The sequence below is a fragment of the Eumetopias jubatus genome, unplaced genomic scaffold (assembly GCF_037043125.1).
Source record: "Eumetopias jubatus isolate StellerSeaLion01/CBP00866 unplaced genomic scaffold, mEumJub1_p1.0 scaffold_13, whole genome shotgun sequence".
Classification (NCBI taxonomy): domain Eukaryota; kingdom Metazoa; phylum Chordata; class Mammalia; order Carnivora; family Otariidae; genus Eumetopias; species Eumetopias jubatus.
Window position 1 is genome coordinate 111,905,004 of NW_028274819.1, and position 25,446 is coordinate 111,930,449.

Sequence of the window (25,446 nt, forward strand, 5' to 3'; positions counted from 1 at the left end):
GTAATTTTTTTCCCGTTTTACAAATCCAGGACTCCCAAGCGTAGAGAGTTTACCTTGCCCAAGGTCACACAGCCAATGTTCCATGTGGAATCCGATTCTGAGTGCTGTCTTCAAAGCCATGTTTTAAAAATGGTTTAGCACACTGAGTATGAAATCTCTTCTAACCAGCCAAAAATACTGTAGTCCTTATCTGACCAGGTGAATAGCAAAGGAGGCTCAGGACTCCCAGCTCTTCCTTTAAAGGCACAGGGTCTGCTTTTATTTTGTTTGTTCTTAGAGATCCTCTGATGAGAGAGATTGAGGCCCATTTGTATAGGGCATCTTTAGGATCCCTGCTGGGTGGAGAGAGAGCTCTCCGTAATCCCAGCAGATCAGCCCCCCGCTGACTGACCTCCGGGGTCATCACAAAGTACTTAAGGGATCCTCATCTGTCGAATCTTCTCATCAGGCAAACATTCTAACTTCTTTGAAGAAGAAAGGTAATTTTGTATCCTGCTGAGAAATGAGATAGAACTAAATTATATTTGAGAATGCTATTATCATTTTAGGGATTTGATTACCAAAATAAGGAAGGACTCCTAATTCTAAGGTTGCCTTAGAAGATTATGGACATTCCAGAAAGGGTTTCCAAACCAACAGCACTGAATTTCTTGGTTTCCATTTTTTCAACTGCCCTCATCTCTCAGAATAGCAAAGCGTTGTTTACTGTGTGTTTTCTAGGAACTCTGTTATGCTGCTTAAGATCACAGAATTCACGAGGATAAAACACTTTCTTCTCTTTCGTTGTTTTCATACACAGAGGGAGGCGCGTGAGCAGGGCGAGAGAGATGGGGCTCCCTGTGGGGCAGCGGGGTGCAGTGCACCGTGTCCAGAGACAGAGGCTCCAGGCTCCGGATTGGCCAGTGATGCTGATGCTTGACCTTTAGGGAGCTTGGTTTCCTTGTATACAGACAAAGCGCGGTCAGAAAGAAAGCTCCCTGAGAGCAGTGACCTCGGTGTTCTTTTCTGTATCTCCAGCACTTTGAACCATTAGTCAGAAATAGTGGACGTCTTTAAACGCCTGGTAAATGAATGATTAAACACCGCACCCCCCCACCCCAAGATGCTCAGTGTGGCATCCACGACCCCCTGATCTGTCCCGTTCCTTCCTTTTCAGCCTCCTTTTCTGCCTGGTGCTTTGGGCACGTACTCTTAGTAGGTCCAAGATCTTGCCACTCTGCCACTTTCCCCTCTACCTGTCTGCTCCCCTGACTGTCAAAAGCCCTGATTATCATTTAGGGTCAGCTCCAGGGCCACTTCTTCTGAGACCCTTCTCCAGTCCTCCAGATGGACTTCAAGCATTCCTCCCTGTGTAGACCTACAGGACTTGGCTTATGGCCCTGATAGAGCGTTCATTCCTATAGGTCCTGTATTACTCGTTTATTTATTCCACAGATATCTATTAACACTCAACCACATGCCCGCCAGTAGGCTAGGGCTTTATATGAGTCATGTCATTTGCTCCTCACACAATCCAGTAGCTATTTGTGCTTTCATTTAACTAGTACTTATTCGATGCATGTTAGTTAACGGATGCTGTCTCAGGTACCGCGCTGAGTAGTGTAAAAGTTAGAAGTCGGCTAGATAACTTCACCTAATGGTAAGCCACTAAGAAAAAGTAAATAGCGTTCATATAAGTTGCTGACGTGAAAGGGAATGACGAGAGTAGGGAATTAGAATTAATCTAGACGATGGATTCCTCCAGGCGGTTGGATGTTTTACCCATCTGTGCCTTGCCCGGGGCTTAGCACAGTGAGTTACACCTTGTGATCATTCAAAGATCTTAGATAGTGAAGAGAACTTTGGACTTAGTGATCTTAGCATTCTTCGATCTCCACACTGTGCTGCTGAGATTTAAAGAAGTGGGTATAGGTGTGTGAGATATCAGGTGTGCTAAAAAATATCCAGATGCAGGGAATACCTCAGCCAGTTTTCGGGCCTGAGCAGCAATGCCATCCACTCTGAGTTTTCCCAGTCCGGCAGAGCGGCAGCAATCATTCACCCAACCCCTCGAGTGTTTTCCCTTTGACTTTGGAATGCATTGTTCTCTTAATTTTTTTGGCAGTAAAAATTACCTTTATAATTATATTTGGCTTAGATGAATACAGCAGTGAATTTGCATTCTCTAAGTACACAGCATGTGATAATCCAAAAAAAAAAAAAAAAAAAAGAATAGCAATAAGCCGAGGAGAGCCAATCTAGGATTAAAATTTTGCTGTGCAAAGCCTCGTGCTCTCACTCACGAGCACCGCTGATGCATACTGCTAATGTAATCGCAGGCAAAAGTAAAAAATGCTGCTGCTGGTAGCTAATCATAACCACAAGTACAAAGGAATCGTAAAGGCCCATAAACATGAACCGCTAGGACTCAAACTGCAGAATCTCTCGTTTAAATACCCATGAGGAGAAGGCTGTGGGCTGTTGACTCCGGGGTCACGATGAAGTTAAGTGGACTGCGTAGAGCTTCATCAGTTCCCTGGAGGTCTCTTTCCCCGGTTTAACCATGGAGCCTGGCCGCCAGACTGAGTTTTTTCTTGTGCAAAGCTTTCCCAGCCCTGATCAGAATGAATCCCACGACCTGTACATGTGGGATTCAGCACCAGCACGCTCAGCTAATGGGCCCAGACCGCAAGCCTGCTTTTGGGACCTGAAACCTGCGACCTGCTTTGATGAGCTGCTAGTTGCCTGAGGAGTGAAAAGTGACTGCAAGGTCAAGAATGTGCTAATCTCACCTTTTGTCAGGAGTGATTTGCGGGGGGCCTGGGTACACTTTTGTTTCAGACTTTACATTCACCAACCTGCTGGTTTAACCACAGAATTGTGCCCAGAAATCCCTTTACCATCAGGCCAAGAAAAAGGTTGTGTTTTGAATTAACGGTTAGTTCATTTCCAGAGCTCCACAATATTCACGTGGCTATTAAATATCTTACATTCCAGGTAGCTTGGAGTGCCAAATGATAATTACGATGGGCGGTGGCTCTGGTCCAGTGTAGGGCTGAGGATGAAGGTGTCCAGGGAAAATGCATCACCAAAACACAAAGCCACCTTCCTAGGCAATAGTCAGAGTTTTTAAAGGAACAAACAGCTTTCTGAGTGCTTTTGACTGACTTGTCCCTGATTCTCCCCCAAGATGTTCCTCTTTATTTTATAAACCTATCACTTGCTGGATGACGTTTCATGAGCCCTTTTCCCTGGCAGAATGACAAGTTGTGTTGACTATGACTTTGTGTTTTAGACTTCAAATGGTATTTTCTCCTTAAAGTTAGGTCTTAAAAGCTTTAATTAGCAGTGGGATCGTTTGAGTTCATAAAGGAAATGATTTTAGCGAAGGGATTTTGGTGACTTGGCCTTCATCTTCGTAGTGTTCATAATTTTCAGGTTTTCTAATATTTGTTTTAATAAATATAACTAGCTTTTGGCCAGGATGGAGGTAATCCGTTTATATAATGCCATCTGAATACAGAGAAACTCAGCAGTTTTTAGGAGTGTGCCTTTCAACACAGTCATCCAATCAAAATGAAATGATTTGTTGAATTTTGAGTGTATTTCCTCCCTCAGCAATAGAAACCAAATAGAAAGCAAAGTGAGTCCTCACTATGTACCAGGAAGTCTGCTAAGTGCAAGGAAATGAAAATGTGAATAATTCAGGTCAACACTTCTTCTTTTCATTTCAAATTTGTAATTTTTCTAAGGTAGCAAAATAAACTCCTCAGCCATCCATTTTGTCCTGGTAGTGCAAATATCTTTAAGATTAGCTTAGCGATATCAAAAGTACCATCTTTAATAATGTTCAGGCTACCGGTGAACCAAACCAAATGTTCTTTCTTGAAATGCATTTAAGAAATGTCTGAAAACTTGTACTTAGCACAAATCAAGGGTGTTTTGTTTTGTTTTGTTTTGTTTTTTTGTCTTATACAAGGACTCTTTGTAAATGAAAGGATGAGCCCTGTAGCAGAGAGGAAAGAGCGTGGAGAGTCAGCCTCAAGTTCAGGTATCTGCAGAGCCTCTTGACGACCAGCTCGCTCCCATGGGCAGGTTCCTCAAGCATCGTCAAAGCTGCAGAAATGAGGAGTGGAGTGATGTACCGGAAGGGTTTCATGTAGTGCCTGGCATGTCATCTGCGCTCTGTGAAAGGCAGCTGTTGTTACAAAGTAATTAATCATAGAGTTTTCTCAATACTAAACAAAGTTATTGTGTTTATAAGAGCTATTAACAAAATTTCAGCCTGCACCTAGCTCTCCAGCAACACAGTGAAGAAAGACCTCTGGCAGTATCTTTCTAGATGAAAATTAAATGTTCATTTATCACATGGTCTGTATGAAGCACAGTGAAAGCTACTAGCAGAGTTGTATTTCGCAGTTTGTAATTTTCTGTGCAGCCCCTCGCTAAGATGTCCTTGTTTGGCTAACACGGAGTTAATTTAATCAGCCTTCTTGCCCATCCGTCTCCCCTCTCCAGGATCATTGTGGTTTCCTCAGGCCATAGGCCACAAGCAGTAATGGCAGGTGGTTCATCTTTTTTCTGTCTCCCTCGACTCGCTCTCTCCGTCTGCAAACACGCCTTGACCTTCCCCAGCTCTGTGCTGCGGCCCTTGTGACACCCTCTCTGAGTCAATGACCTCTTCTCTGCCTGCTGAGGGAACTTTCTTCCTTACCCGTTGGACTGGGGTTTGCTCTCATCTTAGCTTATCTGTTGTAACAACTTCCCAGACTAAGTTTGGTCTAAGAAATCAGAAACTAACAAGTATAAGAAGTTCCTTGTCTCATAGCATAAGAGAAAAAATGAACTTTTAAAAAATACTTTGACATTAGCATCAAGGTTTCATGGGTGATTAGTTGATGAATCCTAGAAGATCTAAATTGAAACATTGTACTTTAGTGTCAATAATGGCCTAAAAAGTTGTGAAACTAACTCTTAAATCAGCGGAAGTCTGCAAATAGGTCTTATCTGTGGGGATATTTGCTATTAAAGATATATTTATTTTATTAATATTTTATTTCCAATCACAGTTGACTCCTGTCCAGCTTCTTAGAGCTCTGAGAATATATGTTACTAATTTCACAGGCAAATTCTCTACCTTTGAAAGGTGCTCTTTGATCCTTATTAATTATTGATTCTGGAACTCTTGATATCCTTTTACTAAACTTTATTGCCAATAAAAGCTGGCCTCCAGCCAAGGCCTTTCCCATATTCCTTGTTAAAGAACTGATTTGATGATGAGCATGTAATGAAATGTACTTGTAAAGCCTTGGTTGGATCATAGCATTTGATGGAACCAAAGGGTTTTCAATTTTTGCTTTATTCTATTCCCATAGACGTTGAGTCATTGATGTATCATTATTTGCATGTACATTGACTGGACTACATATCAGAAGTTCATGCACTAGAGCATCAGAAGTCTTTGTTCTAAAGGATCTCCCCCATAGAGTCATCTCAGGGCACAGGCCTGCGCGGTCAGCATTATTTGCATTTTCCTCAGTAGGTCATGAACGGCGTGTCATGAACAAATGAAGACTCACTAAGGGGATAAATGTTGACAGTGTGTTTGTTTGTTATTGTTTTATGAATCTGGACAAATCCCTCTGTTTCTTTAGCATTTCAAAATGAACACCTCTAAGGCTTCACTTAATAAAGAAGCACCACTAGAATTAGGAGAGGACTTTATTATTTTATTATCTACTTCTGAGGAATGGATAGAAAACATCAAACAGAAGCATAGTTTTGAAAATTAAGGAAAACACTCTGACAAATGTCCTTCAAAACTTTCCCCCAATAAGTCATCCCCCAATAGGTTAACATTGTTTTGGTTGAAAGCTTTTTAAAATCTCTAAGTAAGTGCATATGTTTTGTTCGAAGAGATGGAAGAGTACATCCCTCTGAGCAATGAACAGTTTATGGCTCATCTCTTCACACACTGCATAATCACCTCAGATAAAAATGAACAGCCCTCTTCCATGAGATCCAGAAACAGGTGGTGTGACTAATCATCTAAATGTTTGGAATGTTGGCCTGGCAACTGCTGTCTCCAAAGACTCAAAAGACAGTTGTCCCCAGCTCTACTCTCGAGGCTCAGGAGAGGGATTCATTTGGATATCCATTGCAGGCATTTGGCGATTGAACACGTATGAGCTTGCCTGGGAAGGGGGCTGAGTGGATTATTCACTTGTTAGCATGTAATATCCTACCTGGCCCCAAGGTGACTGACGGCAAGGAAGGGTTATCTGGCCATATCCTGTCTGAAAATGAAATGCCCAATCATGTCTGTCTTTAAAAGTGAAGATTATTATTGAGACTATTCATTACCTGTAGTGGTATTGTACCCCCAGCTCGATTTGCTTTCAGCCTGAGTTCACTGTCCTCATACAGAGGCAGACCCATTCCTGTTGGGCACTGAGCTGATGGCTACCTGCATGTTTTCATGGTAAAAAAAAAAACAGCCATACTTTCATGGCTGTTTTTAAAACATCAAAAGTTTGTGTTGAATTAGCCATGGTTTTAGGTTGAGTCAAATGTGATGATTCTAGAACCATTCTTTATTGTCCCATCTTTGAACAATTCTCTCTAGTAATTGGTGAGAATTACTTCTACAAAAATGCTTTTATTTTCCACCAGGGAATACATAGGTGACACTATTCACTCTAATGATATAACATAAGGCTTTAGGGGTAGGTGCTCATGCACACTCTAATCCATTTCTCTCTTCCAATTTTGTTTTAGAAATCATATGGTTTCACTCATATGTGGAATATAAGGAATAGTGCAGAGGACCACAGGGGAAGGGAGGGAAAACTGAATGGGAAGAGAGGGAGACAGACCATGAGAGACCCTGGACTCCAGGAAACAAACTGAGGGTTACAGAAAGGAGGGGGTGGGGGATAGGGTAACCAGGTGATGGGTATTAAGGAGGGCATGTGATGTGATGAGCACTGGGTGTTATATGTAACTAATGAATCATTGAACACTATATTAAAAACAATGATGTACTATATGTTGGCTAGCTGAACATAATAAAAAAAGAAATTTATCAATTTCTTATTAAAACTTGATATGTATTATAAAAAATTGAGGACATACAAATAGACAAAGGAAAGAAAAGAAAAGCATGCATCATTCAGTGTCAACAATGTCAATATTGTTGTGAGTATATTTTCAGTCTTGCTTCAATCAGATATCTGTACATTTTTCTAGTAGAATTAGGTGATACAAAACATACTCTTACAACCTTTTCATGTATAAGAGTTTGTTTTATTTTAAGGATGTTAACTGTTTATTATATCTGTTACAAGTATATTTGTGCATTTATCTTTATGCTTTTAATTTTGTTTTTGGTATTTTTTTGGATTTATGCAACATTTAGTAGGTGTGAGTGGTATCGAATTTTATGCTTCCTTAGCATGAGTGCTTAAGGTACTATTTCTCCCACATTTCGATTATACAAATATCTATGTATGTTTTCATATACTTTAAGATGTTCTTTTTTCATACCTCCCCAACTTCCTAGTGAATGACTTTTCTCTCACACAAATCAAACTTCCAGAGCTAAGCTATTTAAAAAGCACAGATCTCAGAATCACATCTATGTTTTCAAAATTACTCCAGACAGAGCGTAAGGGAGTGGGTTTCATTTCAAAATGCCAAATAATGAGTTTCACTGCCAATATATGATTGTGAAGAATTATAACGTGAGGATATAAGCTGAGAATAAATTATTTTTAATGATGTAAATTAATTCTTATTAGATTAAGGCAGTGCTGACGCAGATGCCTGTAATTATAGGATGATGTGTGCCATTATTCGGTGGGTTGGAAACCACGTAACCTAGAGAGAACAGTAGCTTCTTGGACTCTAGTCCTGACTCCAGTCATAATTAGTTCAGAGATGCTAGACAGTGCCTCTGGCTCTCTGCACTGCAGCATGCTCTTCTCTCAAGGGATGGCTTGGACCCCTAGATATGACCTTAGTAAGTCACCCATAGCACCAAAGTGCAGTCCCTGCAGGGACTGAGGGAACAAAGTAGCCAGAACAGCAGCTTCTCTCTTTTAGGATGAAACAGGCTACAGTGTAGGAGCAGGAGGTAAGGAAATGAAGCACTGAATTAGTACCTACTTCTTGGAGCTCACACATAGTTCTCTCTCCTCGGAAGAATGGGACATGGCATTTAAAGCACTTGCTGGAGTTTGTTGTAACAAAAAAGAGAAATGGGGTTTTGTAAGCTGACTGTGTCTATACATTTTAAATGATTATTCACTGTTCTATTTTAGCATTTAAGTCATGCTAAGGACACTGCTCTGCAAAGAGCACCCATAATAGCGGAGTTTGTCTTTCATTATCCTGGAGCTTGAAAAAGCAAGTTGTCTACCCAGGATGATTCTAAAACTATGTAGCAAACAGTTTGACATGGGCACCAAGTGATCAGAGTGGGCTCTGGCTCTAAACCACTGCTTTGCCTGTACAGGGGAAGTGGATGAACATTATCCCTGATAATGCTCACTGAACCAGTGGAATTGGAGTGTGTCCCCAAAACTCTTGATAAGAATTTGGGGTAGAAGACAGAAGAAATAAACAAGCTCCCTGCCATTCTACAGCATTTATTCTAGTTGGGGAAAGAGATCACGAGCAGTAAAACAAATAGAAAATCATTTCAGATAATCATAAATGCTTTAAAGAAAATTAAGCAAATTAAGTGGAGAGGGTGGCCAAGAGTAGGGGTATTTTAAATAAAGTGTTCAAGGAGGGGTTCCCTACTGATGCGATGTCTGAGCAGAGAACTAAATGATGAGGAGCCAGTCACTGGAACATTTGGAGAAAGTGCATCATGGGCATAGGGAACAGCACCAGACTTGAGGGGGAGATGCCTGGAGTGTTATTTGAAAGACTATAAGAAGGCCAGAGTAGTGGGAGTGCAGTTTCTGAGAAAGATAGAACATCAAATCAGAGAGAGATGCTGGGGAGGAAACAAGCATGGGTCAGATCATGTAAGACCAGATTCTAAGTGCAATGGAAAGCTATCAGAAGGATTTAAGCAGAAGACTGTAGTGATCTGATTTACACTTTAAAAAGATACCAATAGAAAACAGTAGCCCAAAAATACACCCATGCATATACAGTTAACTAATATTTTACAAAGGAGCCAAGAATAGTTGATGGGGAAAGATACTCTGTTCAATAAATGGTGCTGGGAAAATTAGATAATCACACATAAAAGAATGAAATTGGACGCATATCTTAATACCACTGACAAACACTAACTTGATATAGAATCGACTTCAATGTAAGACATGAAACTGTAAAACTCCTAGAAGAAAACAAAGGGGAAAATCCCCAAACATTGGTTTTGATAATGATTTTTTTGGATATGGCATCAAAAACAAAGGCAATAAATAAGCAATGGGACTATGTCAAAGTATAAAAGCTTCTACACAGCAAAAGAAGCAGCAGAATGAAAAGGCAACCTAGGGAATGGGAGAAAATATTTGCAAACCACATCTGAAAAGAGATTAACATCCAAAATATATAAGGAACCCATACAATTCAATAGCAAAAAAAAACCCAAATAATCTGATTTAAAAATTGGCAGAGGATCTGAATAGATTTTTTTTTCAAAGAAGACTTATAAATGCTCAACAGGTACATGAAAAGATGCTCAACATTACTAATCAGCAGGGAAACGAAAATCATAAGCACAATGAGAAATCACCTTACACCTATTATAACGACTAGTATCAAAAAGAGAAGAGATAACAAATGTTGGCAAGGGAGTTGGGAAGAGGGAACATTATTAATGCGCCGTTGATAGGAATGTAGATGAGTACAGCCACTGTAGAAAACAGCATGGAGTTTACTCAGGAAATTAAAAAACTATTATACAATCCAGCAATCCCATTTCTGGTTATACAACTGAAAGAAACTAAGTCACTGTATTGAGGAGACATGTGCACCCCCACATTCACTGCAGTGTATTGACCATAGCCAAGACATGGAAACAACCTAAGTGTTCATTGACAGAACGGATAAAGAAAATGTGGGAGATGTATATTCAGCTTTGAGAAAGATGGAAATCCTGCATTTGTGACAACATGGATGGACCTTGAGGACATTAGACATTATACTAAGTAAAATAAGTCAGATAGAAAAAGACAAAACCTGTATCTCACCTATATATGAAAGAAGGGGGGATGAAGTCAAACTCACAGAAACACAGTAGTATGGTAATTGCCAAGGATAAGAAAATAGGAAAATGGGGAGTTGTTGGTCAAAGGGTACAAACTTCCAGTTATAAGACCACAAAGTTCTGGGGATCTAATGCACAGTACAGTGACTATAATTAACAGTGTTGTATTATATACTTGAAAGTTGCTAAGAAAGAGTAGTTCTCAAATATTCTCACCACACACACATACACACAATTGTAATTATGTGATCGATATGTTAACCAACCTTATTTGGTAACCACTCCGCAATTTACACATGTATCAGATTATCATGTTGTACACCTTAAATCTGCACAATGTTATATGTCAGTTGTTTTTTGTAAAGCCAGAAAAGACAAGAGCATCTTGGCTGCCATGTGGAGCGTGGACTCTGGATACAGTAGCAGCATTTAGAAGCTAGCGGCTGGGAGGCCCACGAGTATCTCGTACTGATGACATTATGGCGGACGGAGATGAGAAATTCATGTTAAGGATATAGCGTTAGAAAGCAAATGGCTGTGTTCCTCCCGATGCCAAGTTTGTCCTTTCGGGTCTAAATTCTGTACTCCCTTCTTAGAAGGGGGAATTTTCCCTTTTTTAAAGCTCATTATAAATGTGTCATTTATAAATAATGGCAAATTTTGAAGTAACCTAAAAGAAGGTTGGTTTCTTTTCAAAGTCTAATACTTATGCTGCTAAGAGAAGATAAATTTACTTTTTATCTGGAACTTAATGAAATCCTCTGTCCTTGGTGCCTATTAAGGTTTCTAACTAGACAGTGAAGAAATGAACAGTTCTTTGTGCAACATTTGTCTAGGTGCATGGGCATGAAGGCCCTTTATGCTTAAAATTGCTTAACAAAACATTTTTACCATATATCTATGCAAGAAAATAAAGTAAATTGGAGTCACAGAACTTAGTAAGTGTAGAGGTAAAATCTAAATTGCTAAGAATACTTCAAAGGATATCCTTGGTAGAACCCTCCACCAGTACTCTGCTTTATGTCTTTCCTGCTTTACTTTTAACTTTCTTCTGGACCCTGTTTCATTCAAGCCAGCTACAGTGATATGAAAGACCACCACGCAGCGCCTCCTTAGAAGTGTGCTCTGGAGGTCCTGCTTTGCATGAGCTTGGCTACATGATAATGGAGCGCATTATTTATCTCTCTGAGAATTGGTTTTCTAATCATTAAAATGAAGACATTGCATGAGATAATACTAAAATTCTTTCCAGTTCCAAGATTTTAAGATTGTCCCTTTTCAGATTTTCACACATGATCAACATAATCCACCACTTACTTCATTACCGTTATTGTGCTGGTGATTCTCGGATCTATATCCCAAGTACAGGTCTCTCTCATGCGGCCCATTCCCATATAGCCAATGGTGTCCTGGACATCACTAGCTGGATATTGCATGGGCACCTCAAACACCCTGTACCCAACATGACTCATTAATTTTCCCCAATAACTTCTTTTCCAGTATATGTTCCTCACATTTGTCTAGACATCTATCTTTCTTTGAGTCTTCTACCCCACCTTTCTTGGAAGTAGCCATCTACTTACTCATCTACTTCCCTGAGTCTACAAGACTCAGCTCAAGAGTCACGTTCTTGCGTGAAATATTTCAAGCCCACTTCCTCTCAGGTAAATTTTCTACTGCCTTCCTTAATGTCTCTATTAAACTAGTATTACAGCACACACATAAGTTTATTGCAGGAGCTCTTTACCTGGTTATAAATATGTTTACAGTTTGAACTCCTTGAGGTCAGGTATAGTTTCTCAGTTCCTCATGATTCTACCCTCAGCTCAGAATGTATCACATAGTTGGTGATGAGCAAATACTGAATTGAATGAGTGAAAACGAAAATTCTATGGTGTGAGGATTGCTCAGGTTGTTCTTGTACCTGGCATAGGTCCTCCCCCCAACGGTTCCTTCACAACATGGAGAAGCCATTGGCTCTCTTGCCCAGTTTCACCTGTTCGCCTGCTTATGAAGACTCATATCAGTACCAACCTGCATTTGTTTGCACCCATCCTTTTGCTGTGGGAATTCACCTTTCAGAGTGCAGAGACCAATTTTCTCTTTCTTTTTTATCTTTCCTGAGGAGAGACAAGAATAATGATGCCTTGCCAGTTTTTAATAGATGTTCATTCATTTAACCCCACATTTGACTTAGTTCTTTCTTGGTAAACAACTAAATTTTTTTAACACAGACATTTATATATAATCCAGTCTCATCATGAGCAATTAACAAATGCACTTGCAGCTCCTCAAAATGTTAATGAAATTTAGACCTGCTACTTAGCTTCATTCGGTGAGTATACTTGGGTAAATAAGCTGCCAGATTTGAGTATCTGAATTTTTCTCAGCATCATCTTAAAATACACCCTACTCTCTGGCCTGGCTAGAAGACCTTAACCAAGTTGACTGATGTTAGCAGGGTCAAGAAACCATCTGTGATGTGTAAAAATGGTAGAATCAGCTCTTCTTCCCATTATGTTTTTTAAAGTTACTGGTGCTAGAGTAATTGACAAGAAAGTCACACAAATTGGAGACACATTTTCCTTTTAAGAGAAGTTCCTTTCTCGGGTGCCGGGGTGGCTCAGTTGTTTAAGCGACTGCCTTCGGCTCAGGGCATGATCCTGGAGTCCCGGGATCGAGTCCCGCATCGGGCTCCCTGCTCGGCGGGGAGTCTGCCTCTCCCTCTGACCTTCTTCCCTCTCGTGCTCTCTCTCTACCATTCTCTCTCTCTCAATAAATAAATAAAAATCTATTAAAAAAAAGAGAGAGAAGTTCCTTTCTCTGAGATCCATTGCTACCACAAATCCTTCAAGGCTTCTCTGAGATAATTTTCTCGGGTTTGCCTTTTATCTTGTTCTTTGGGGAATACTTTGTCACTCTGCGGCCATCTCCTTCCCCCTGCCCTTCTTCCTGGCGTTTCCCGAGAGAGTCAGGAATAGCCCTTTGCCAGTGAATTTATCTTTGAAAAGATCACTGATATTATAGACCAGCTCAAGAGGCAGGACTGAACATGATACAGAACCTAGTTCAAACCAAATAAACATCAACCTGGATAATGGCTATTATTACTCTTTATTAAGGACCTTATTAACTGCTAGTTATAATTATATAATTAGTGCATTCAGTTCTCAAAACTACCCTCTAATTTAAGCATCCCATACCATCCCATACAGATGAGGAAGAGAAGGATTGCAGAGGCTAGGTAGATTGCCTGAGGTCATGCAGCCGGCGGATGGACAACTTAAAATTTGAGCTCTTGTCTGCACATTTTCCACTTCACACTTAAGAGTAAATGTGAATATATCCCTTATGTCCATAAGTGTCCGTGTCTTGAATGAGAAGGGTTCTTGAGGAGAGGTGCTGAAGACTAATGGTGAACTGTCCGGCAAGAATGTAGCCCTTACATCTGTTGTCTTTAGTTGAAAGAAGATTCTGAGGGCTGAGATATTCAAACTGTGCACATAATAAATTGCACAGAGGTTTGATTGACCCACATGAATGTTTCTTGCCTTCTAGGATGATTTCCAACCCGCAGCAGACTCAGAGACCAACTGGGAGTCAGTCACAAGCTCTATCTCAGTAAGTAATTTGTTTTTCTGTTGCCAGTGAAAAAAGCTGATGGAGAAGGTAAGGTCAACCCCAGAACAGTGTGAGCTGCATGAAGGACCTGGGGCTTCACCAAAAGCCGCGTTGCAATCATGATGTGTCCTTCCATTTCATTTACGGTTTCAGCGGGCTGTGTCGCATGCCCTTTTCCCCCCTCTCTTCAAAAAGCCTCTCAGGAAATGCCAGTACCCATTGTAGGAACACGGGCTAGACAATGACTTCAGTATTTATCAGTTTCAAAGTAGAATGTTCCAACTAGACGACTGTCCAGACATTTCAAACGTATCAAACTGGTCCATGGCCCAAGCTCAAGTGGGGTGTTTTGAAATAGTGTTTTGAACATTCCAGGGAAAGCTGTTAACCTTTGTGTTTTCAAGGATCTTTTCAGATGTGAAAAATCCCAGTGTTTACAGTAAGATAACTTAAGTGCAAACCAGGCGTGTGTTCTGTTTGACTTAGAAATAAAACATAACTCACCCTGAAACTGTAAAATGGCTCGTGCCCCCCATTTTTTTCCTCCAAATTTAGTCATTCCTCGGTATGCTACCTCTCCTTGTTCAGAAAGAACAGGCCTTGTTTTCACCAGTCCTATGAGTAGCACGTACGTAGCAACAAAAGACAAGATAATAAATGTTGGTGTTTATTAGAAGGTCAAGAGCATGGAGAAAGCTTGCCCATGGGTCTGAGTCAGCCCATGTGGCTGAGTCAGAGTTGAATTTTTTTTTTCAAGTGATACTCCATCCTTTGCTCTCTGGGGGATTTTTAAAGAAATACCTTCGGATGGCAGGGTTTCCTTAGCTATGGGCTCTGTGACTATTTAATTCACCTGGTGTGTCCGCTGGACTAGAACAACATGGCCCTACTCAAGCGGTCAGTGGGGTTTCTCATGGTGATATTAGGAGTGTTTAATGTGTTCTTGACAACCCTGAATGCACGCTCTGAACCTCTCCAAGTGCAGGCAATCACTGTGAGGCAGGTGAAGTCTTCGCTCTGGGAGGCCAGGCGGAGGCTTGGCGGGTTAGCAGCCTGAGGCCGACGATCCACGGTGTAACAGCTTGTGCCGCCAGGCGCTGGTGTGCTGTTCCGTGGAATCCTCCGGCTTCTCAGGCATCTTCTAGTGATGGCTCAGAGGGGCTGAGTCATTCACGCCCCAGGTGCAGAAATTACAAGCTTGAGGGACGCCTAGCGAATGCAGGATAACGCAGGTCCTCTTAAAGAAAAGGATTGACCATCCGTTTGGAGCATCAGCAGAAGCTCAGCACTGGGTCCATATGCACTGGACACTTTTCTGGTTGGAGTTCCAAAGCCAGGTTCTGCTTCGTCCTCTGGAAATAGCAGGGAAACAGTCTCTTTCCTCAGCGTTCTGGTTTTCAGGAACCCTCTGGAATAGCAGTAAGGACCCTTGGACCCACCATTAACTCTGTATAAACCATATTTTGTTTTTGTGGAAAGTGGTTTCTAGTTTTCTGAGCATTATTTTTCTTTTAAAAATTGTTAATTTAAAGCCATTCAGTTAGCTTTAGAATGGATTTTTATAAATATATAACAAGAGCTGAATGAGATAGGATCTACAGTGGTGTGGAAAAGGGCACACCCAGTTAGTTCTTTCTCACAAAAATAGTTTTCAAATAATTACCCCAGAAATAAACATGTTCTGGTGAGTTTTTTAGGTCCTCTAATCACCCATGAGTATTTTCTTAACTATCTCACTTAAGGACAGTTTTACATTTTACCTGTGGTTTGTTTGGATTTGCTCTGCAGGCAAATGTCAGAGGGATTAGATTTCTGGCTCCCCCTCAGGCATGGAGAGCCCCTCACAGTTTGCTCCTGGAGAGATGTGTAGGTAGACACTAAGCTCTAGGTCCTGTGAGGAGCCACCCCAGGAAACTTTCTGCCAAGGGTTCCCCAGAGCCCCTGACAGAGGCCTCCACTTGCATGAAAATGGCTTCGTGTTGTTTCCAAACACAGGGAAGCAGTTTAACTTCAAAGCTTTTACAGAGATGCCGTGCACCTAACTTTGGGCAGCTCTTTTTGAATTTTTGGATCTCAGACCCACATCTTTGGGATGGAGTTGTAAAACATCTGGTGACGATGAGCCAGGTGGACTGTACATTATCCAGGTAATACAAAGTTGAATGGGAATTTGAAATTTTGAGACTGAGTCATAATATCTGACTCCAGCACGTGATGCCAGGAAGGATGTGAAAGACAGAAATGATGTGCCTCTGTCAGGGTTCGGTTTATATGAGACACGCACGTGCGCGTGTGTACCCCTGGATTCGGGAGCTGGCCCGCTGTCTTCAGTCTAGCTCTCATCTCCCAGCCTGTTCCCCACTCCCTTTCCCCTACCAGGCATATTTGAAAACTGCCTTTAAGGTACATGAGTGTGGGTTAATGCTTTTGCAAAATGCCTTCGTTTGCTAAAGAGGGACCACCATTCCTCTGAAAGCAGGTGGGCATCCATTCCCTGGCTTCCGGACCTTTGGACCTTGATTGGTTAAAAAGAGAGACCCTAAGCTGAAAGTGAGACCATGAAATGTGGGTTCCGCTGTCTGAAACCCTGTGGCACGTAGTAGTTCTTGTTAGGATGCTGCATGAAGTTTCAGGAACGCGAGTGCTTGTTAATTCCCACGTTCCCATTCCCGGAGCGATAGGAGATATTTGCCCTTGAGGGATCTTGTTTGTTTGGCAGTTTCTTGAAAGACATTTTGAAACCATTTGCGACTGTGCTATTTCCTTGTTAATGGGTCATGAATTTTTACAGAGATGTTTGAATCATGGCTCATTTGCCTCTAGATTATCCAAGGGTTAGTGAAGTAAGTGCTTGGGAACTTATGTGGGGACATAGTCCACATAATCCCTCCCAGGTTTTCAGTGGTGTTGCATTCCCCATTTAAAGAGTATTTCTGAGAATATTTTAATGACAGCTGGGATCACCAGCAAGCAACAGCACTTTAAAAATACATATATATGCTTCCCATTGGGATCTCCCAGTCTTGGTCGAGAGAGCAAGTTTCATGACTAATTATTCTTGTTGATAACCAGTAAATAAGCTGGTGAAAGTGCCAAATTTTATCATATTCTCTCCAGAGGAGATTCAAACCCTGCTCACACAACACCTGCAATGCAAGGTGACCCATGAAGAGGAAACGTGGAAGCTAAACATGGGCGGAGAGAATGGATTATGAAAGCAGTTCAGAATTTAAATTCTCATCATTATTTGTTGATGGAGATGTGGATGACTTGGGAGCTCGAACCAAGACGGGGGATGATGTAATTTTGATATTGCCATTTAGTCAGTGTCGTCTTTAATGATTATATCTCAGATGAACTGGAAGTTTTATGATCTGCCTGGTTTTGATTTGCAGAAATGTGAATGACTATCATTTACCAATTAATTGCTCTTATTTAAGAATATGGCAGGACTATAGCAGAGGACTTGAGCATGATATTTATGCATAGAATGTCTTACCATCAGAAGCCTGTTTATGTTCCTTCCATACAGTTGTATGACTATTGTATTTCATAGCAATGGACTTTTTCTGAGTACACTGAGCTGTATGTCACTCTTAGGGGGTACCCTATCACTCTTCATCAGTAACGGACCCCACCCTCACTGCGGATGCTCTGGACAAAACAGTCGCAGAATTTGATACCGTGGAAGATCTGCTCAAGCACTTCAATCCAGAATCATGGCAAGAAGATCTTGAGAATCTATATTTGGAAACCCCCCATTATCGAGGCAGGTCCTACCATGATAGGAAGTCAAAAGGTAAGAAACAGAGCCTTGGAGGTTCTTCACAAACAGATAAGACCACTGATAGTTATTCTCAGTAAGGACAAAAATGCAATATATTTAATTCACTAAAATCAGAGGATTACTGCCAGTCTTTTTTATTTTATTTTATTATGTTATGTTAATCACCATACATTACATCATTAGTTTTTGATGTAGTGTTCCATGATTCATTGTTTTTGTATAACACCCAGTGCTCCACGCAGAACATGCCCTCGTTAATACCCATCACCAGGCTAACCCATCCCCCCACCCCCTCCCCTCGAGAACCCTCAGTTTGTTTCTCAGAGTCCATAATCTCTTCATGGTTTATCTCCCCCTCTGATTTCCCCCCCTTCATTTTTCCCTTCCTACTATCTTCTTTTTTTTTTTTTTTAACATATAATGTGTGATTTGCTTCAGAGGTACAGGTCTGTGATTCAACAGTCTTGCACAATTCACAGCGCTCACCATAGCACATACCCTCCCCAATGTCTATCACCCAGCCACCCCATCCCTCCCACCCCCCACCACTGCAGCAACCCTCAGTTGGTTTCCTGAGATTAAGAGTCTCTTACAGTTTGTCTCCCTCTCTGGTTTCGTCTTGTTTCATTTTTCTCTCCCTTCCCCTATGATCCTCTGTGTTGATTCTCAAATTCCTCATATCAGTGAGGTCATGTGATACTTGTCTTTCTCTGATTGACTTATTTCACTCAGCATAACACCCTCCAGTTCCAACCACGTCGTTGCAAATGGCAAGATCTCATTCCTTTGATGGCTGCATAATATTCCATTGTGTATATAGACCACCTCTTCTTTATCCATTCATCTGTCGATGGACATCTTGGCACTTTCCACAGTTTGGCTATTGTGGACATTGCTGCTATAGACATTGGGGTGCAGGTGCCCCTTCGGATCCCTACATTTGTATCTTTGGGGTAAATACCCACATTACTGCCCGTCTTATCACACATCTCTCCCACAGCACCTTCAGATGAAGTTCTGTGTTTATCCCAAACTGTGTTGTTTGTATGGGACTGAGAAAGGTTTGGTGCAAAGATGTGTCATAGTTAGGAGCTAGAAGAAACCTTGTAAAATCATGTGGACAGGCTTCTTGCATCTTGGCAAGTAAGGTATTATTAGCCTCCCTGTCAGGGGAAGTAAATACTTTGGTACTAGCTGTGTGGCCAGTGGGCAGTAGAGAGGAGGTGAGCGTCGTGGCCTCTCGCCTCCAGGGGCAGCACCCACATGATGGTCCGCTGTACCTCTCCGATAGATGTGCATGTTGATTTAGCTCAGGACCCGGTGCTGGCAAGATAGGCTCCTGGGAAAGCAGTGGTCAGAACTCTTTAGAAGATTTCACCTCTTCCCGTTCAGTGTCTATTCTTAAATGGTTCTATGAGGATCTACTGCGCGCTTGGTGCCCTGGAGCTTCGCAGGACATACCTGTCCCAGAGAAGAAACAAAGAAGGCCTGGGATGATTTGGAGGTCTGTGTGTGGGCATGCATTCAACTGGGAGTTTCGGGAAAATATCATTAGGGGAGGAGAGAGGAACATTCATGAGAAAACATCTGGGGTCAAAACAATACTGAAAGTTGCAAAAAATAAATACCTTACTTGTACATCTGAGCGATATGATCTGAGATGAAAATGTTTCTTTGCATGTTTAATTCAAAGTAATAGCGAAATATCTTATAATTACCTTTTATTGAATGAAACCATAATTCGTTCTTGCTTTATTTGCTTAAAATCTATCATTAAAATCTTCTCTAAGAGTCTCCTAAGGCTCATTTGCATCATAAACGTGAAGGTATTTAGCTAACATATAGCTTGTTTCCTACATTTTATCATGTCAGGGGTACTTTGAAGAACCGTGACCTTGGCCCACTCTGGTAGGAAATGCTTGTGTCAGGAAGCCTGAGCTGTTGGAGCATTTGGACTGGAATAACTCATCAGTTAACTCCTGCCTGGGTCTGCTGCTTATGGCCCAGGCCTGGAACCTTATCTACTTAAAACATACAGCTAAGGGGTGGACAAAAAAAGTCCTAGTGTGTCCCTGACACTATGGAGGTGTGCCCTTGGCAGATCCCTGTAGCTCTCAGAGTCTCCCCGAGGCTCAGGTTGGATTCAGCTCGGGCAAGAAATTGCTTTTCTGTAGCGTTGCTGTCTTTGGGTCTCTACTTACGTCAACTTGAAGGAAAGTAAAAGATTCACAGTGTTTCGAAAACCCCAGAAAAACAGGAAAAATGGGATTGGACCAAAAAAATAATAAAATCTGACCGTGTCCTCAAGTATGTTCACTACGATAGCTGTTCGAGAGACAGTTCTCCTTGGCATCTCTTTTGGATTTTTAAGACTTAAAAATCACCTAAATCCATTACTTTCTTTCGCCCAGAGATCATGTTGAGTTGGAGGCAGAGGGTCTGGTTCGAATCCTAACTCTGCCACTTACAAGTGTTGTGAACTTGCAGCAAGTCTCTGATCTTCCTGTGCCTCAGTTTCCTCTGGCAACGAGTGTATCATGCCTACCTCTGATAGCTGTCAGCGGAGCCATCAGGAGAACCTGGCGCGTGGTACTTGTTCAAGAAACCTTAGCTAGCTCTGGCTACCGAGAATTCTGGAATATGTTTGCGTCACGGTGCTGGGGACGCCCTCCTTGCCCCTCATCCTCTGCCTGTGAAGCCCGCACAGCGTTCTTCCATCCTACTACTGCACTTAATTGCGTCTTGGGGTTTTCTCTAAGGCAGTACGAGAGCCTAGGACGTAAGGGTCCGGTCTCAGCTCCAGCTGAATAGTGAGTCCGCTGGGGAGCTGTGAGAAGCTGCCGAAGCCTCGTCACAGACACACTGACTCAGAACCCCTGAGGGTGGGGCTGAGCTACTGATGTTATTTTATGGTCGTGGGAGATTGAGATCGATCCTGAGTGGCAGCCAGCGTTGAGAGCCTCTGTGTTAGACGTTGTTCCTCTGTATCTCGGGCTCTTGGCACAGACTCTGACACATTTTAGGTGCTCCATTAATGTTTGTGGAATTAAAGATATTAATAATCCAGCGTGAGTGTCTTTCCAAAGTTTACAGAAACCCACCCCATAAGACTGAGGAATGTAGCTTTACTAAGAATGCCTTTGGTTACTGATAAGACCTTGCAAGAACATTCAAGGTGACGTTCTACTTATTCCTGACAGAGTCAACATTTCTTTCCCTTTGTTGGCTTGGGTTCCACTTCTTAATCTCTTGTTTAGAATGGCCCTAAGGCAGATCTGTACTGTTTCATTTAACCCTGGCCAGTCACCACTCTCTCTGCACTTGGATAAATGTGCTGCTTTCACTGTTTATCAAACCACCTGCATGCCTGTCTCACACACAGAGAAGTCCGGTTTAATATCTCAGCTGTCATCGTCAGCTTTTAGAACTTAAAAAGTACAAACTCATGGTTTATGTTCTGGTATATAAGAAGGGGAGCCGCGGATGGAGAGTGGAGACAGAAACATAGTTACAAATAATGGAGGCCCACTGAATGTCCAATGAAGAGTGGACTTTATAGGATCCCTGAAAAATTTTCTTCTTGGCCTACTCATCAGAAAAAGTAAATGCAACTTGAACTTGAAACAACTTTTTTTTTTTTTTTCAAAAACAAACATCAGTTACGGATAGCTATTGAATATCCATTCTTCTGATTTGCCCAGATCAATCGAAGTGGCATTTTTCATGATACCAAAGAGCAGTATTCTAAGATGATTCTTCAATGTGAACGTACAAACACAGAGTTTTATAAACTCCAAAATAAGACACAAACACACTGGGTGAAGAACATTTGTAACGAGGTCGAAATAGTACATATTTAAAATAAAATTGTGTGCTTTGCTTCTAATGTTTGTTTGAAAGCAGATTTGGAGACATTGAGATTCAAGGTCTCTCTAAGAAGAGACTTGTACACGGGAAGCAAGAGGACAGTAAGTTTTGGGGAGAAGAGAGAGAGAAAAGGGACAATAACATTGCACATATTGGAGCCAGAAATTCAGCACACAAGGTCGACTTTTCTAAAACTTACAAAGGGTAAGCTCAGACTTGTCTATAAAAGCTTCTGGACTGAAGATAATAAAACAAGTTAATGTATCCAATGTTCAGTTTCTTAGGGTGTTTGGAGAAAAGGGTAACATGGATCATCGAAATCTGTACAGAACTGCAATTCCAAAACTCAGTTTTTACCAATAATTTCAACCTCATGCTTTCACCTGAAAGCTGCCTAAAAGTTAAAAAAAAAAAAGTTGTTTCAAGTTCAAGTTGCATTTACTTTTTCTGATGAGTATGCTAATGAGATAGCACCCTTGCACATAATTAGGTGAAAAGTTACGTGGATCTTCTACAAACTATATAATCATCATAGGACCACTGTAGCCTAAGTGAAACCGTACTGTGATTTCTTTAAAACACAGTGCTTTGAATTTAGGGGCAGCCCACCTTTATTCAAGTTCATAGCATGACAGTGGATGTCTTTAAATTAAGAAATGATCAGCCTTATTCTCTACTAGAGTGGGCACTCATTGAGAGGCACATTAACAATGTGAATGAAATCTGTTCTATTTTTTACTTATTCCAGAAGAACTTGACTTTCCCAAACAATAGTGTGTTTGTCATAGAAAAAATCCAACAAATTACAACAAGGGAGAAGCCTGTTTCCACAGCGTCAGTGTTAGCATTAAAATATGGATATAGGGGCGCCTGGGTGGCTCAGTCGTTAAGCGTCTGCCTCCAGCTCAGGTCATGATCCCAGGGTCCTGGAATCGAGTCTGGCATCGGGCTCCCTGCTCAGCGGGAAGCCTGCTTCTCCCTCTCCCACTCCCCCTGCTTGTGTTCCCTCTCTCGCTGTGTCTCTCTCTGTTGAATAAATAAAATCTCTAAAAAAAATAAAATAAAATAAAATATGGATATAAATGTTGGAGCATTCCAGCCTACTAGTTTTGAACTACAGTTTTACTTACCACAAGTAAATTCTTCCCCAAAGGATTGCTCTTTTTTAATGCTTGTGCCAAAATTCACGTGCACTCCTCTTTAAAAAAAAAAAATCAGTATTTCCACATTGAGTGGAGTAAATGTATTGATATTAAATTGATTCTAAGTGACAGCGTTTGAAATATGTGATTTTTTACAGATGCTAAATGGTTAGGTGTTCTAACTCTGGGACAGTTATTAACCGACTTGAGAGGCTCAGATACCAATTCTGTGATTTCTTCCGTGACATTATTTTGCTTTAAGATCTAAACCACTTAACCATTTGAAAACAATTTATAGGTAAATAACTGGCATAGAAGCTGAGGATTAAGTGACAGAAATATGTTTAATATCAAAATGTTTGACTTGGTTCTGAATTCTCCTAAATCAAAATACTTCTAATTTTTAAATTAGTAATTTATTGCCATTTATTTGTCATGCCCTTGTCTATTAACTAGGAAAGTACAAGTTTTGCTCTTTCAAAAATGATTTTGAATGAGGGAAATAATTTCATAGTATATTAAGACATGAACATAGTTTAGAACGTGCTGAGGCCATCACAAGATGAATGCTTGCAACTTTGTCTGCCTATTTGCTCTCTGGGTAGCAACTTGCTGACACTAGTGATGAATCCGATAAGTCAGTTTTGAGATATCATCCCCTGTAACTACCTCTCTGTCAATTAAACAGAGGTACTGGGGACATTAAATCAAAATGGATTTATTTTTCTAATTTCTGATATTGAAAGAGGGTTGGCTTCATTGAACTTGCTGAACCATGTAGTATGCCCCAAGTAAAAGCCATCTTTATTAATAAGTGTGAAAATTGTCTTCCACAAATTTGATAGAAAGAGAGCAAAAGAAAGGATGCCATAGTGGGAAGAGCATGGACTTTGTAGTCAAGTAAACTTGAGATGAAATTCTAACTCACATCCAAAGGACGTGGCCTCAGGGAAGTCACTTGTAGACCCCTGAGGCTCTGCGTTCTGCGCTTTGCAAAATGGCTCTAATTATAACCACTTTGCAAAGTTGTGTTAGGATTAATAAGAGAGACTCTCTAACACCTCATGGGCCCTCAGGAAATGATAGCTACTCTTGTTACTTCAGTAAAACTGCACAGAACCAAGACATTTCTGTGAACTCCTCCGCTAGGGCGGTAAGATAATCATTGCTATAATCTGGAGAGCCTCCTACAGAGTATCCAAATATTGTCAGATTTAAGGACTTGTAAAATCAGTACACTCCTTACAAGTTTACAAAATGATTGGCAAGTACTAAACTTTTCTAGGATACTGTTTACCCAGAAACTTTTCTGGCACCATTTTGCTTGTTGGGTGTTTCCTTTGAAAAGCACTTTTTTTTTAGGCTGTAGCCACTGTTGCTGAGCTGTATGGCTTTTAAGTATCTAGATTCCCCACTCAGTTCGCCAGAAGGCATTAATAAAAGCCGCGTTTTTGTCTATCACATCGCGTGTGTCTCTGGGCGCACATAAAAGGTTTGAAGGAAGTCAGCGCAGGGAACAGTAGGTAACTTTCGGTGTCTGGAGGGACACAGCAGTCACTCTGGCTAATGATGGATGTCTTTGCCTTGTGGGTCCCTTCCCTACTTTTTCTGGGAAGCATTGGGACACCCCCCCCCCCCACAGCATCCTTTTGCTCTGTGCCCCTGTGGACTTAGGGAGGAAGCACACCCTTCCTACAGCACACGGTCCTTTCAGAACTGCCGGTGCTGGGAAGACCGGCTCGGTCCCAGGGAATTAAACTGAACACAGAAGATCATTGCCTTCTGACGCTGAGATCAAGGCGGACATGACCTTCCTTTCCTTAGTGATCCCCAACTGCAGCATCTCAGCTCTGGGGCGTTCTGTGCTTAACCTTACTCATTTATCTGTTTTACTCGTCTCGACAGTGTTGTGGGGGATACCTCCCGAGAGCTAGGATTTGGATCTGTGCTTCAAATACTCTTAACTCATTCAATTTTTATTTTTTTAAGATTTTATTTATTTATTTTAAAGAGAGAGAGAGAGAGCATGAGAAGGAGGGGCAGAGAGAGAGAGAGAGAGAGAGAGAATCTCTCTCTTAGTTATTTCAAATACCCTGAAATGTCACGTGTGCTCCGTCTTCAGGGATGCCCTATTTCATCCAGCAGGACCTGGTTGAAACCAAATGATTTTAGGAGAGCAGGACTTAAATGACCTATATTTGGGCTCTCCCCTATGGGCAAAGCACTAGGAGAGGAGGCATCAAAAAGTGATTAACTCTCTGCTTCCAAGAACCTTGTATTTTAATGGAAGAGAAACACCTAAATAGAAGAAAGTGACACAGCAAGGTCTGTGAAGTTCGTACTAGAACAGAAGGCAGAGAAGGTGTGGCGAGCATATAGCAGGGGGTCAGAAGAGATGGAGGCTGATTATGGCTTTTGACTTGAGCCCTAGAAGATTAAAATGACTTAGGAGACTTGAATGCTAGGGAAAATGAAATAGAATGACAAAAGCATGGTATTAAAAAATTATATATATATATATATATGTCTGTATCCCTGCTTCAAGCACACGCACTTCCCATGCCTTACCACATACTAAACATGTATATGTATATATTAGTGCATGCTGAAAGAGTTTATAAAGAATCTTGGCGCTGTAAAAGCTTGGTCTGGTTGTTAGAAAATGCTTCCTGGCTCTCTCTGAGGACTGGACATTTCATCGGAGACGCCAGCAGACTCAAGGAGATCAAGATATAAGGCTAGTGACACACACAGCAGAGCACAGGTGGAGGAAAGAGCAGCGCCCGGAAAGCCGCCCACAAACTCGACACCCAGAGACT

General features: G+C 41.3%; 1 protein-coding gene across 2 annotated transcripts in view; it reads left to right on the forward strand.

Annotated features, from left to right (window-relative positions):
• Window positions 1–25,446, forward strand: part of PDGFD (platelet derived growth factor D) — a 228,385-nt gene that overhangs the window by 186,348 nt on the left and 16,591 nt on the right. For both annotated transcript variants that reach the window (XM_028105720.2, XM_028105721.2), the window contains exons 4-5: window positions 13,769–13,831; window positions 17,432–17,630. In XM_028105720.2, coding sequence (XP_027961521.1) covers window positions 13,769–13,831; window positions 17,432–17,630 — 262 coding nt within the window. The remainder of the gene's footprint in view (window positions 1–13,768; window positions 13,832–17,431; window positions 17,631–25,446) is intronic.